We start from the raw sequence: 16,094 nt of genomic DNA, 5'->3' as shown, positions 1-16,094 counted from the left end.
AGATAACGACCAGTCTAACATGGGCAGATCACATAACGAAATTATGTGCTAGTGCTTCCAGGACACTTGGATTCATCAGATCACTTGCGCTGTCTTCTCCAGCCATCAGAGAACTAGCATATGTAACATATATTCGCTGCAAACTTGAATACGACTCAACAATATGGAACCCTCACCAGGCCTACCTGGTGGACTCACTAGAAGCCATCCAAAACAGGGCAGCACGTTTCATCACCTCGCAGTACAAACCTCGGCTCAGTGTTACTGTCATGAAATCATCTCTCGGTCTGAAATCTTTAGCGCTTCGCCGAAAAATTTCAATTCTGTGCCTCTTCCACAAACTGTACTTTAACTTTCCAGCACTTCGGGAAAACCTCCTGCGCACTCCGGTACTATCATCTCGCCGCTTATTTAATTCCTCTAGCATACAACGCTTGCACGGCTCCACGAATGCATTCAACAAATCGTTTCTTCCTTGTGTGATCGAATTCTGGAATAACCTACCCGAAAACATTGTTGTTGAGACTAATCCTTCCAACTTTAGGCAGCTACTCGTTGATCATTTCAAAGAATAATAAAACTTTCTTATACCCTTTGTCAGCTATGATGCACTGCAAAACGGTCAAACACTTTATTGGACACGTTGTATTACTGTAGTGTGTATTTCTGTATGCTTCTTCACATTTTCTTTGATTGACTATATTAATTTGTTTCTCTATTGCTTTGCCTATTTTTCTCTATTTTGTTTTCCTTTTCATATGTATGACCGTCGGACACTTTGTACCCCCCCCTTATGTAATGTCCCTACGGGACCCTTAAGGGTTAATAAATGATGAATGATGATGATAAATGAGTACCTCTGTGTTGAAAAGAAGATATTGTTAGGTAAAGCTCACAAGTTGTTTGGACTTCTCAGGGAAAAATTTTAGCGAGAAGGACTGAAAACACACACGTCCTTCACAAGATGTATGAAGGGGACGTGGCGAAAATTGAGCAAACGTGCATCACATCTTGGTGTAGAATTTCCATCTTCATGTATTACTCTTTTAATGACATTGACAAGGTAAAAATAGAGGTTTTAGGTCATGTGAGGCATGAAAAAACTGAGATATAATCGCTGCTTTATCGTTTCAATTCACTGCAGTGCTGAAGCGAGCCTTCCTCAAGAGCCGGAATGGCAATGAATGTAGAAGCATCGATTATATTGCAGTTTTTCATGCCTCACATGCCCTATAACCTCTCTTTGACGTCACACTCCTCGTTCGGCTGTTGAAACTGAAACAGCACGAGAAATAAATTCGATTATAAATTATTTAGCGGTCGTAGGAGAATAACATGTGGTAATCTTTGCATAATAATGCCTTGCGCATCATTACAAACAAGAAAACACGCACCCAAAAGTTAGATGTTTATACTCCTTTAACGTGAAAAAACTTAATATTCATATTATTTACAACAGAGTAATCTAATTGTCGCTGGTGAATAGTACGATCAGCCTGATAAGAAAGCACAGGAATGGACCTTCTTACGAAAGAATTCTATTCCATTGGTATGCCGTGCACATATCTGAAGTGCTCTCATCGTTTTAAGCGTGGAGCAAATGGATGCTCTTCTCAGGGAAAGTGATTGAGATTATACCATAAAGGCAATCGCTGAGACAGTGCCCTACTGAGAAGAGCAAACCATTTCTTTTTTTAATGTTTGCATTTAAAGGGTGGGTACATTCGCTTCACATGAATTAGGGTGGCTTTCTAGGTGCAATACCTAGTGTACACCTGGAAAACCTCGTCCAGTTCGGTCCGATCTAATTCATCCCATGGACAAACATAATGAATCGAGTCCAGCAACATTACCAAGCAGTAACAAAGCAGACGAAGCAGTGTAAAATTCGTGATACTAAGTATGGTGCATAAAACACTTGTGGGGCATACGACATACGACAAAGTGCTCACAATCTGTAACATCGCAAGAGTACAGCGCTCACAAATGCGAGTGCATTAACAAAGCCGCTTGATCACGAGTGGCCGAATTGCTATAAATAGCGCGGCCGACCTGGCAGATTATCAACATATGCATAGTGAAGAGATCTTTCATCGATATATTTAAATCGATAGACTGCACTTGGGTGTAACTTAAATGTTGAGCGACAGTCAGTGCCACAATAGGCGTGGGTACGCGGTCTTGTGTGGTGCATTCTTTTCAGCCGTCATCTGCTTCTCGATATAGCCAACTCATTGTTAGAAGCATACAGAAGCAGTGAGCCACTCACAACTTGGCTGTTTCTTTCCTTTTTTTTTTCTTTAAAAGTGCACTTACATCAAAAGGTGGGTGACCTATGGCATTTGCAAGCAGCGCGCCTGTTTTGCACCTTTCAAGCCATTATGAGGCGACTACGCGTGAAAAAAATAACTGAATGTGGGGGGGAGACAGAAATACAAGAAAGGAAATAAACGCTGTCGCGTGCAAATTGAATATGACGCAAACTTTTATGTTTATTGTTGAACAGCCACGATCTACCGCTGTTGAGCGAAGGCGCGGAGAGGACAGAAGGGCGTGTTCCTGCAGAGTTTTAAAAGTTTTCGAGCAGCCAGCTACATAGAAGTACATTCCTTTAACTCACTCAAAACTTACATGAAAATAGATTCGCAACTAAGCAATACTGCACATGATGTAAGCTATCAAAACACAAGTGCACCGCGAAAGTGGGCTGAAACGGACAGGGAAAGCGGCAGATGGCCCGCTCACGCTTCGCGGGCTTTCTAACAGGCTGCGCAGCCATCGTTTTGTGCATGGTGTATACAGACTAAAAGCTGCAGCAATATTACTCAGTATTCTAGTGTTTAATGACCCATTTTCTTTAGACCTCTTCAGACTTCCAACCACTTCCCACCAGAACCACGAGAGCTGCAACCCATCACAATTTTAACCTCTCGCCGTGCCATAACAATTATGGGTAAAGTCTAATTGAATTTAATGGTGCCCAGATCTGGAATAGAATTTCCTAATCAGCTAAAAATAATTTTGTACCCTCATTTAAGACATTCCTGGTTGGCCATTAGAAAACTTGTGTGAATTGCTACTCTTTTGTTTCTATTATCTATAGTCTTTTATGAACTGTTGCTGTTTTTTCTACTTACCCTTGTACCATAGTTTGTATTGGACCAAACACTAGCCCTCTGGCTATGGGTCCAAAATAGTCTTGAGTATTTTAGAGTGCAGCTTTTATGCGCCCATGCAAGGGTTGAGCCGTGTTGCCGTCAGTGTAACCGTGTGTGAGCATAGGTCGGCACACTCACTCATGAGTGCACTCATATCGCCTCACTCACACTCACGTCTGTGAGTGAGTGGATGTGAGTGTGTGTGGTCAGGAGTGTGAGTGTGGGTGAGTGGCTGTCAGTGTGAGTGTGAGTGAGTGGATGTGACTATGGGGGGTCATGAGTGTGAGTGCCTGTCAGCGTGAGTGGAGATGAGTGTGAGTGAGTGTCAGTAGAAAGAGTGGTGAGTGGACATTAGTTATGAGTGGATTTGAGTTGATGAGAGTGGGAGTGAGGGACGTGAGTGGAAAGTGGATGTGAGTGGCGGGTGGACGCAACAGCAGTTTGTAGCATGCCTTTCGCGATGACGGTATCTGCTTAGCTATTTTCGTAGTGTTGACAGTGAAGGGAAGAAAATATTCACTGCCAGGGCACTCGAGGCAGTGTGAACTATCATCCCGATGTCTTTGGACAGTAGAAACAGAGGACTCTGCTGGCGCAGGGGCGCAATCTTTCGTAGCTGTTCATCTTACTAATTCACCGTTGGCATGGGCGCAGGCCCCTTGCAGGTGCAATGAGCCGCTACTAGTTGTGTCAGATACTTTGAATTTCTAATTGCCACTGCTAGAAAAGTAGATCCCTCTTGTCATGCCTTCTACACAACTCAAGCTCATATACGCAGAGTCCCAATATTTGCTGCTGAAACGACAACTGTCCGCTTCTCGGCAATAACTAGCATAAGATGGGATCTCGAATACTGCATTGGACTGCATTGGACGCTTACGTTTTTTTCTCTGCTCTGGCCTTAATTTTTTTATTGGGCCAGAACCACTCGAAGAGCCTGACCTACTTGGCCAGGCTCTTGAGCTGCACAAGGTTGGCTCAAGCCCGGAAACGACGCAAAAAAAATGAAATTGAGTTTTGAGAAAAGGAAATGGCACAGTAACTGCCTCACATATTTCAATGGACGCATGAACTGTGAGGGAAGGGACAAAGGAGGGAGCGAAAGAAGAAAGCAAGAAAGAGGCACTATAGTGGAGGGCTCCAGAATAATTCGTGCACTGATATCGCACAGCACACAGCTTTTCGCGCTTCGCCCCTGCGAACAACATCGGTAATGCCAGAGGTTCTTGTTTCTATCATATAGTTGAAGAAACCCTGCATCACAAATCAAGCATGTGGTTTTTATTGTTTGCATATGTAGCATAAGACATGCTGATGCCTTGAAGCCAAGGAGAGAACCAAAGTGGTAGTGTGTAATGTTTTAATCTGCTCCAGAAGTGATTGTTTCATGGCGATAGTGATGTGACGTTGCAGCGATTTTCAGTAGTGAATGTGAGCTGACAGCCACATTTGCCACACCCTTTTTGATTGGTTGGACATACAGTTAGAACTTTATTCTCATATACTCGGGAAAGTGATCTAAAGTATGACTCATGAGTATTGTCACCTTTTCGCTTGAGAAAATACTACAAAAGAAAACCAGTGCAAGCTATTGAAAGCTAATAAGAAACAAGCTAGGGGCGACAGTTTTCATTTTGCTTTAGTATTGTGCAAGCGAGTGCTGCTGTTCAAACTGCCAATAATACCGAGATGGCAGCGAATGAAAATCAGTCCGTGGACATCACAGCCAAAAAATGTGACGAGAAGAGAGCAGGAGACAGGGGTTTGGGGTGGGTGGGGGGCAAGGAGCTTTTCTTAAACAGGTTGAAGGGTACCGGCATGTTGGACACTGAACTGTTCTCGTATAACAGGAAAGAGCTAAGGATTAGGGTCTCCCACAGTCTTCCAGGAGGCCAAAAAGCCGTTTTTAAAAGGCTGCCATCAGCATCACATACGTTGAACTACACCGCTGGGAATGTGGGCTGCTGCGGGCTGCCCTGGCAAGTTAACAACTGCATACAAGCTTCCGCTGCATGCATGCAAGGTATGGTTCTGACTTCTGATCAGCATGGTTCCTATGCCGATGCTCACAGATTAAACAAGGGAGGGGAAATCCTTAGGGTGCTTGCCAATATTTCAACAAGAGGAATTGTCTTCGTCTGGGCGAAGATAAGTCTTCTTGTTGAAACATTGGCAAGCACCGAGAGGCTTTCCCCTCCCTTGTTTAATCTGTGAGTGTCAAGAAACCATCTGCCTACCCTCTCTGTGCCATCTATTGCCCTCCCCCCTCCCCCGCCAGTGTTACACATGAAAGTAAAAACTACTGCTTAATAATAGTTTGTGTAATTTGCCATTCCATCACATTGAATTAATTCTTTTATAGTCATTCCTAATCTTCGAACTTCATTTTGAACGTAGGGGCCTAGGTGAGAGGACGGCGGGGGAGGGGGGAGCTGTGCCTGAACTTGGCTCCCCCTAATGGAGGAATTTCAGCAAAGCTTCAGCGCATCTGTTTTCTGATCAGCGCTTCTGATCAACGCTTCTGTCTGTGTCGTCCTCCTTGTTTCTTGTCCGTTGTTCTTTTTTGCACTGGTTCTTCTGAGACCTAATGGAGAACTCCACACACGCATATGGATACTGTTCAGAAACGTGTCTAAGCATCTTTGCTGATGCTAAGCAGGCACTCGTCGCCTCAGCAGCAAGTACGGAAGTGCATGTGCGTTGCATTGGTTCAGAACATGGAATATACATGATAAGCGACCACTTCCTTCGAGCAAAAAAAGTGTGAAAATTGTTCAAAGAGCTCGACATAGCGCTGGACGGCTCATCACCACATCTGTGTGACCCAGGCTATGCCAGGGGCGCAACGAGCGCAGTCGGCTGTGGCAGTAAATCTCTCATACCCTCCGTTGTCAGTAAACAAGAAAACAGTGAATGAATGTGAGTGAGTAGACACAAGCGTGAATGAGTGGTTTTGAGTGCGAACGAGTGGCTGTGAGTGTGAGTGAGTGGATGTGAATGCGAGAGGCCGTGAGTGTGAGTGTGATTGAGCCAACTTTCATGTTGCCGAGGTATGAGTGTGAGAGGAGTGTGAGCGCGCTCCTCTGGACCGGTTGTACCGAGCAAACAAAAGTACTGCCGCTCGCTCATAAATGGTTCCAGAGTGGTTTGTGCCGCACGGGCTATTGTCCATCACCACTGCGTGTGCAGAAGTAGGGTGACTAGGAGAGGGGAGGTTTGTCTGCGGCGGCACACACACCCGCGCTCTGTCTCCTGACAGTCGCACCAGGCTCCACTTCATTGGCAGGCAGTGCTGTAAACTGGGCTGCATGCAATAGATTGTACGCAACGGCCGTACCACCCACAGCATTGTCTTCCTAATATAAGCTGTGCGTTTATAAACCAGGTTTTGGTGCAGCAGGCTGAACACATCTCTATCAATTTCTCCGACTACAAAGCCTCCTTCATGGCAATCAGAGACTGGGAGAGGAGTGTTACTTGAAGAAAGAGTGTCCATGGAAAATAAAGAGCACGACCTTTGGTCTAGTTGGTGTATTGCAATCACGTGTAAGCGCAAAAAACATGGTTAAGAAAAGACTTGGGCAACACGCGTGCCCATGTTGTCCAAGTCCTTCCTTGTCCATGTTTTTCGCGCTTGTACGTAATTGAAAATAGAGTGTTTATTTGCGCATGCATACATGTATCTCTCAAATTCTTTACTGCAATATATCGCAAAATCAAAATGCCTACAGAGCTGTGCTCAAATTTCGCATTAGGGAATATTATAATCGTCCTTAGAATTTTGTTTTTACATTATATGCATATTAAAGAAAAAGAAAAAAAAGTCCTCACAAGGTTTTTTCAGGCTGGATTTGCCTTGAATAAAGACCAGTAAGATGGCGGTTTGGGCTTGTTGGTAGTGCATAACGTATAAAATAGCGCAACATCAGACAAAGACATGAAAGAACACACACGAGCGCTAACTTGCAACAGTTTATTGCGGAAGAGAGCCTGTAGATATATATGACATGGCGATACATTGCGCAAGCGCGGCAGACAGTCAATTGGGGAATAAAGAAAAGAATTGAATAAAGAAAAGGGCTGTTTTTGTCAGAACAAAGTTTCTTTCCTCGGAGTTAACATGTGGGCACAAGTCATCCGCCCACAGATGTAGCTGGTGTGCGGCGACTCTTAGGCATGGTCAGTCACCTTGGGCACTCTCTTCTCCCGCATGCATCAGAGGCCGCAGCCCCAGTCTATACAAGAACGCCGCGTGGACATGGTCTCACATGTACATTGGTACAGTGAAAGACACGGCAAAGTAAGCAATACAAGCTCCTTCAGCTTGGGAGCAGTCTTTATACAAATGCAACTTGAGGAGGCTGGTGTCCCTTCCTTGTCTCGTGCTGCGCTGTTCCTGCCACAAGCCCTGTTTCACTTTACTTCCCAGTCCTTGCCAGCGAAACAGCAAACAAAGTCAAGGCAAGTGCCCTTCGTCTTTTGGAGGAGAACAACTTGCAACGCCTCGCGGCTTCTGTGAAGAGCGCAAAAGGATCGCACCTTCAGGTTTTCTTTTCTGCAAAGACGCATAAGGACAATGTTCCCTTCAGATCTATCGTGTCTGAGCACGGCACTTGGCAGTTCTTCGTGTCTAGCTATCTTCAAAAGCATTTGTCGTGTTTGATAATTGAGGATCCTTTTCACATCTCTAATTCTGGTGCTTTGGTTGACTTCCTAAAATCCAATAACCCGGGAAGGTGTGATGCTTTCAGCATTGATGTGCAAGACCTATATTATTCTCTACCTCATGATGACCTCATGAAAAGTGTAAAAATGTGCATCGCTGATTACAACAATGAAACTGATTTTATTGCTAGATGTGGTGTGTCCCTTGAGAGCTTCTTAGAGATTCTGTCTTTTTACCTCCGTTCAACTGTCATTGAATGGAAAGGGAAATCGTTTGCGCAGAATGATGGAGTGTGCATAGGATCTAAAGTAGCACCTGTGTTAGCCAATATCTTCCTTGCCAGGGTAGACAGATCCATAGACAGGAGATGTGACGGGTTGGTTCTGAGGATTTTTCGGTATGTCGATGATTGTATTGTTTTTGTTAAGAAGGGTTACTTGACGCGTAGCGTGGTAGATGTACTGAAGGTTTTCAGAGAATGCGCGATGGGACTAACTTTCACGACTGAACTTCCTAAACAAGATGTAATTCAATTTCTGGACTTAAGACTGTTGTTGGAAGAGCGTCATTTGTGTTGGGAATATTTCCCTCGCTCTACCAAGTCTTTTCTAAATTACCAATCAAGCCACACAAAACTGGTAAAAAATGGCATTGTTTTTTCTAGCCTGAAATCTGCCATGAACAAGTCATGTCTTGAAAGAATCAATGAAAGTATTTTGCGTCAAGTTGGCTGATTAAAATCTAGTGGTTACCCTTCTCATGTGATTTCCAGGGAATGCGATAAGCTTCTTAGATGGATCAAGAGCGGGGATAAGCCAAAAAGGGAAAAAAAGAAGTTTGTGGTGGTGCCTTACACGCATGGTGTGGGACATGGTTTGAAGAATGTTGCGGCGAGATACGATGTTGATGTGGTCTTTTCAGCGCCTAAAAAACTTAGAGGTGTTTGCAGGCAGGTGGAAGAGAAGGCTAAGGCAACAACCGCGAAGAAAAAGACTGGGGGTTGTCAGACCAACCATAAGAACCCTTTTGTGCCCTGTAATGTGGGGGTTGTCTACAGGATTCCGTGCACTTGCGGGTTGAGTTATATTGGCCAGACAGGACGTTGCATCAACGCTCGTCTTAGTGAGCACCACAGGTCCCGAGGTAATGGGTCTTCTTGTAACCTTGCCCGCCACTGGAGAGAAGGTACTTGCACCCCTCTGTTGTCTAACACCGTCATCCTAGGAAAACATAATGACAACCTAACGCGGGAAATTTTGGAGGCTTTTCACATCCGCTTGGAACCTGATAGCTGTATTAGTGATCCTTCTGTCACACTAACTGATAAAGAGATGATGTTTTTATCCGGCCAAGATGTGTAGTCTCGCGCTCGTGCTGATTGTCACCTTTGTGGGCATGATTAGCAGCTTTGTATCGTTTTTCTTTTGGTTTTTCCCTCTTGTTTGTGTTTGGCGTTCTTAGTATTTAAGATGCTTGGACGTGAATTAAAATCTAGTTGCGAGTCAGCGCTTGTGGTGTCCTTTCTTCGTTGTGTCCCGTTGTTTTATTGCGCTGTTCAAATATGAAACAGCAAAGGTACAGCCAAATTGAAAAGGAGGCCTTAGCCACTGTGTGGCAGTGGGCTCGAGTGGGCTCTGTCCATTTCCTTCCTGTTCATTGTCCAGACAGCGAGTTTCCATATTAACAAGGCATAAATACATTGAAAAAGTTTGGTCCCCAGAAAAATTGTCCATAATTCGAGTCATCCATATAAATGGGGGTCGTATTAATGGGGCATGACGATATATTTTTTTACCATGGTTGCCTTCCCTTTTGTATGGATTTTTGTTTTTGTATGCATCTGCATGTGCTCTATTCTTTAGTGGCCGTGTTTAGATTTGTTGGTTGTTAAGAATTCTGCTAAGCCTTTTGAAATTATGCATATGTTTTGCCTCTTGTTTACTGAAATTCCTGGTGATAATGTAATCCCCGTACACAATGTCCTTTGGGGCCTGTAAGGTTCAATAAGGAAACACTGCGTATCCACCAAGTATTCAGTGTTTCGTAGTTTTCAGCTTTGAAAGGGGCTGGTGCAGGGTGAAGCCCCTGCTCGCTCCAGTGGTGCCTGTGGCCACGAGCTGTGCTGGCTGGGCCTGGTGTGTGACCCAGTGGATGGCACCACTTGCTGCCTCGTGTGCTGTGTGCACCTGCTGCTGCACTGGTCCCACCTGTGGAGTGTGCCGCGGGCAGCAGCTGCAGCCCAGGCCCTGGCTGCGGCTCTGCGCGACCTGCCTCGGCCTCCCCCGGGTCCACTGCGCACAGCGGCCGCTCTGCCTGTCTGGTCCCTGGCTGCAGCAGCCTTGCACTGTGAGCACTGTGTCCAGCTTTGGTTTACTGTAGCATTTGATTAGGTGCCTCCCCAGAATTAGGAGTGGGGCAGCTCCTCCAGCCCATTTATGCAAAAATATGCTAAGAACCACTCAGGAAGAACAGTCTTTGTTTTGTTCCCTGTCGTAGCCGTTATTTCTTTCCTGAGTTAGTGAAGCAGTTACAACTTTCGTTACAACTGTGATTTTTTTCAGAAACAAATTAGCTGAGCCTGATGATGAGACTGACAGTTGAAATTTTTAACTAGGACTGTACATGCTTTTCGTTGCCGTAAGCAACACGAGCACCACTGCAGTGGCTTTGGAACTGAGCTTGAAGTCACAGTCCCGACATGATGGAGCAATTATGTCCTTGCACAGTGAAGAATTAAAGTAAGTATGTTTGGGGCCCTTCACTACAGAGTCCCTCATAGGCCCCATGCAACTTTGGAATGGTTCCAACGTGTAGGATTGCCAAAGAGACATTCTTTATTTCTTAGTTTGTGTTTGCACTTGCAACTCTGGTTGCATCAGGCTTGCCCCAGTTACAGGAGGTGGCAGGAAACCAGAAAATGGTTAGGTGTTAGTAATTAATAGTATCATGGCTCTGTGCAGAAAAACGCTTTAGCTTAGAATTAGATGAGCTGCTCACATACTCCTTGGCCCCTTTTTTGCTCTCCTCAGGGCGAGCTTGAAGCACTCTGCATTCCCTCACAGTGGTCACAGTGAATGGTTTGTTGGATTGTGAAGAAACTGCGCCTCTGAGTAGGATTTACCATCGGTATCAGATGAACAGAATATAAAACATTGAGAAGAAATGCAGAGATGGAGGTTAATGTGTCCTGGCTTTTGCTTTAAAATTCTTGTTTCGCTGTTCCCTTTTCAATTCTGTTGGAGTTTCATTTGACGTTCAACACTCCGTAGTGTTGCGGAGAGCTCGTTTAAAGACAGGTCTGGGTAAGTCCTGCAGGTACCTCATTGGTTTACTCATAAACACTGCCTTGTGTGTTCCTGTGCTGTATGCAGGTTAAAGACCCTTTCATATTTCAATAGCGTAAAAAACGGGAGACAGAAGGCTCCAGACAAATGGAGAAGAAAAACACAGCAGCGCCTCGTTTTCATTTGTCTTTTGTGCTCTTGAAATATGGAATCGAACCAACTTGCCCAACTCTGAGTCCTCCAGAATTGTACACCTTATCAACTATCATATTTAGCTGCTGTATTGTTGCGAGTTATCTCCAACTGAGGGGTTCTTGGGGGCCCAAAAGGTGCTGCACAAAGAGGGGTGGGAAGGGGAAAGCGTGTCTACAAGGTGTGTCGAAGGGCGATCACAAAAGTTCTCTTCTGTTTGTGGTTAGAGGGAAAATAGAGGAAATGATGTTCTGGTTACACAACGCATCATCATCATCACAGCAGCAGCAGTCAAAATTTCTAGAAATTTTGATAGCTCAGAAAAAAAACAACATTACCATTGTTAAAAACAGAAACACATTATTTATTTATTTAGTAAGGAACCCACAGCGCCGTGGCATTACAGTGGGGGGGGGGGCAATGTACAAAAAAGAAGCACACATGACACCTCCGCTCGCAGGCAGAGTTACAAGCATAAAGCGCTCTTCATGTACATCTCACTTCAAAAGAACACATCACAATCGCATCACATCATTAAAGAACGAAAGAACGCATCATTTGATGTCACACTCACAACATCGCTCGGTAGTCTGTTCCATTCTCTAATGGTTTTCGGAAAAAAAGACATTTTAAACAATTCAGTTTTTGCCCCGAATTCGCGGACTTTAAAAACATGGTCAACACGGTTGGATCTATAAAAAGGCTCCTGCACATACCTTTCGCGTTCAACCCGAGCAGTTGAATAATAAACAGCATGAAATAGCTTCAGACGCAACTTCTTTCGGCGCGTGTCAAGCAATTCCCAGTTGAGTGCATCCTTCGTACGCGATGCACTGTAACGAGCCCCGCGTGTGCCACACACGAAACGAGGGGCAATGTTCTGCACCCTCTCCAACTTATTTTTATCTCTAGCAGTAGGCGGGTCCCAGACAGTGCACGCGTAGTCCAGAACCGACCTGACATAAGTCTTGAATAAAATGTCACGACATGACAGTGGAAAAGTGCTTGCATTTCGGCGAAGAAATCCCAAGTTTCTGCATGCTTTAGCAGAGATATAATCGACGTGACGGCGCCAGCTCAAATCAGGAGTAAAATAAACGCCTAGATATTTAAATTCAAATACCTGTTCTAACATTGTGTTCCTAACAACATATGAATACACATCAGGGTTTTTCTTTCTTGTAAACTTCATATGGACAGTCTTGGACAAATTCAAATTCATATTCCATTTAACGCACCACTCTGAGATTCTGTTCAAATCTTCTTGGAACATTTCCACATCTCGTTCACTAGTGACAACACTATAAAGAACGCAGTCATCCGCAAATAACCGCATTTGAGATACTATTCCATCACCAATGTCATTCACGTAGAGCAGGAACAATAGTGGTCCCAACACGGAGCCCTGGGGAACACCAGACACAACCTGCACTCTTTGAGACTCGGCGCCATTCATAACCACAAACTGCTGCCGTAAACATAGGTAATCTTTTACCCATGATATCACTTGAGGGCTAATATTGTAAAAAGGCATTTTTTGAATTAGTAAAGAATGCGTCACGGTATCAAAGGCCTTTTTAAAGTCCAAAAACACGCAGTCCACGCTAAGTCGCCTGTCCAGTGCCTCAGCCAGATCGTGCGCAAATTCAGTCAGCTGCGTAGTACACGATAGGCCCCTTCGAAAACCATGCTGACGAGGATTAAACAATGAATGTGCGTCCATATGTGCTCCTATACTGGTGAACAAAATATGTTCGAGTGTCTTGCACGCAACTGAAGTTAGAGATACCGGTCTATAATTTGATACAGTGTTGCGAGGGCCAGATTTGTAGATTGGCACAACACTTGCAATTTTCCAGTCATCTGGAAGGCAGGATTCTTCAAGCGATTTTTCAAAAATTATCTTTAAGTAGGGTGCAACCGACTCAGCACACAATTTGTAGAATTTGTTTGGCAAGTCATCAGGACAACCAGCCTTAGCAATCTTCGGATTCTGCAGCAGAGACTGTATGCCGTTGATGCTGATCACAACATCATCCATAACACTCGCCACTGGCTGGAAACTCGGGGTATTCATATCAGCATGTTCGATTTCAGAGCTGAAAACAGAGCTGAAATATTTATTAAAGAACTCAGCTTTTTGTGCATCATCATCAACAAAGGTGTCACCAGAAACAAGAGGTGGTATAGTTACAGAGTCTTTTCCATTTCTCTTTACATGTTTCCAAAATTCCTTTGGATTTTCTTTTAATTTCGTCTCCATTGAAATGCCAAACGAATTCTTTGCAGCTGCCACAGCAACTTTCATTCTTGCGGCAATTTCCTGCAGCTTGAGCCAATTCTCACGCGTCGGATTTCCTTTAAATTTAACGTAAACACGTTGCCTTTTGCGCGTAATACTGCGTAGCTCCCGAGTAAACCATGGTTTACTTTTACTCCTCCTTTTCGTTAATATCCATGCCGGAACAAAGCACTGCCTCAGTTCAAACATCTTATCCTTAAATCTCTTCATTTATCTCCCTTACGTTTGCTTTTTCATAGTTATATACTCGCCTATGTGCTGTACCAGCGCTCCTTACATGTTCAACTTTCATTTCACAAAGCACAGCACTGTGATCACTTATTCCAGGTAGCACCTGAGTGGAATTGACGAATTCAGGTTGATTTGTGAACAACAAATCTAGGATGTGATCCCCACGTGTCGGTTCCAGAACCGTTTGACGCAATGCATAAAGTTCAACCAAGTTGATCAGTTCTTGGCAGGAGCGACTCGTAAAGGACTGGAAGTGAGGTTGATGAGTCCAGTTAATGCTAGGCAGATTGAAATCACCTGCGATCACCATAAAATCTGTTTGAATTGCGTCAACTGTCCCCGCCAGCTGCGCAAACACATCAACTGATGAATCAGGCGGGCGGTAGAACGAACACACAGTTATAACTTTGTTGTTATTAAGCACCAGTTTACACCATACAGCTTCACATTCATCGGCAACATTTATTTGGTAAGAAGAAATTGTAGCATCCACAAGAATAAATACACCTCCTCCATGCAAGTGTCTGTCATTTCTATAACATTTAAAGCGATCTGGGAATACTTCATCATCTGCAATTTCATTTGCTAACCATGATTCAGTGCCGAGAATAACGGACGGCTTCATCATATCAACTAGAGCTGCAAATTCATCAACCTTGTTTTTAATGCTACGACAGTTAATTACAAGAAAGGAAATAAGCGTTGCATTACGCCGACACCGTCACTCAACCGGTACTACATCCTTTGTAGCACTGGCCTTATCACCTACTATCGGTACGACCTCATTTGTATTATCATCAAACAAGTACTTCTCGCTGTTTATAATAAGAGTGTCATACCTGAGGCTGATCTTGTCGCCACTTTGTTCTCGTGATTTTGCGAACTGCCATAGAAACTTTCTCTTTCTACGTACTTCCTCAGAAAAGTCCTCTGAAATACTGACATCACTTCCTTTTAATTTATAAGCCCTCTTTAAAACCTTCTGCTTGTCAGCGTATGAGGCGAAAATCGCTTTTAAAGGACAGTTGCTACGAGACTTGAATCTGCCTAACCTGTGAGCAATTTCTAGTTTTACGGATTGAACGCCTAATTTCGAATTACACACATCAGTTACGCATTCTACTGAGTCCTCATTTGATTCGTTTGGTTTTGTATCCTCGACACCAAAGAAAAGCAAATTGCAACGCCTCCTCTGGTTCTCCAGATGCTCAACTGAACTCAACATCCGCTGCTGATCTTCAAATCGTTTTTTCCATTCACCAACTGCACAGTTCATTTCATCAAGGCTCGCTATTCTTGACTCTATCGATGCAATACGGCTGCCGAGATCATGCATGGCTCGCTTACTTTCAACTTGGGTCAGTTCTATTGCACTCAACTTGGCCTTGATCGTATCTTGGCCATCTAGGAGCATCTGCAGAGTTTCTGCGGTAGACGGACCTGGGTTAGGCTCAACATCACCACATAGAAGTAGCAGCAACAGATAAAAGGAAATACGACGCAATAACCGAAAACGACGAAGCGAGTAACCTTTCGGTTGCGAGTGAGTTCTGAGACAAGCAAATAACACATGGGGTGGAACCGGCAAAACGAAATGCGCGCGAAAACAGTGCAAGTTTGTGTTACTAATCTGCAAAAGCAACAGGAAAAACGTGAACGGCAGTGCTTCAGCCATGCCGGTTCCACGCCCCCCTGGTTGACTGCCAGATCCCGGTATTTGTAGGCTGTCGATAAGGCAATCACTGCACCAGTGTTCATAGACCGGTACGGCACATCTGCCGAAGTCAGCGGCGACGCACGTCGAATCTTCCCTGGCAGCAGCAGACGATGTTGCGTTCCTTGATCCGTCGGCGCATATCTCAGACGAAAAGGGTGAACTCGTAGGAGATGAACACGAAACGGTGCAACCGCAACATTCCTTCAAAGCGGAGACGCCATGTGTCTGCAAAAGCAACAGGAAAAACGTGAGCGGCAGTGCTTCAGCCATGCCGGTTCCACGCCCCATGTGCTTTGAAATTCACTGTTGTGATTCAGATCTTTGGTCTCTACCTGCCAGCACCTCGCTATACCAACTGTGAACTGCTGTTCTCTTGCTACACTGTCGAACATTACTTTGGTTTTCTGCGTGTTAATTTTTAGACCCGCCGTTCTGCTCTACCTAACTCATTGATCATGATTTGCAGCTCATCTCCTGAGTGACTCAGCAAGGCAATGTCATCAATGAATCACAAATTACTTAGGTATTCTCTATTAACTCTTAT

General features: G+C 44.4%; 1 protein-coding gene across 1 annotated transcript in view; it reads left to right on the top strand.

Annotated features, from left to right (window-relative positions):
* Positions 1–16,094, top strand: part of LOC144127799 (uncharacterized) — a 482,923-nt gene that overhangs the window by 29,937 nt on the left and 436,892 nt on the right. The window contains exon 2 of the mRNA XM_077660716.1: positions 9,900–10,170. Coding sequence (XP_077516842.1) covers positions 9,900–10,170 — 271 coding nt within the window. The remainder of the gene's footprint in view (positions 1–9,899; positions 10,171–16,094) is intronic.

The sequence above is a fragment of the Amblyomma americanum genome, chromosome 4, assembly GCF_052857255.1.
Source record: "Amblyomma americanum isolate KBUSLIRL-KWMA chromosome 4, ASM5285725v1, whole genome shotgun sequence".
In the NCBI taxonomy this organism is placed as follows: domain Eukaryota; kingdom Metazoa; phylum Arthropoda; class Arachnida; order Ixodida; family Ixodidae; genus Amblyomma; species Amblyomma americanum.
Note: the sequence above shows the minus strand (reverse complement) of the source record. Positions and strands in the feature narration are given on the sequence as shown.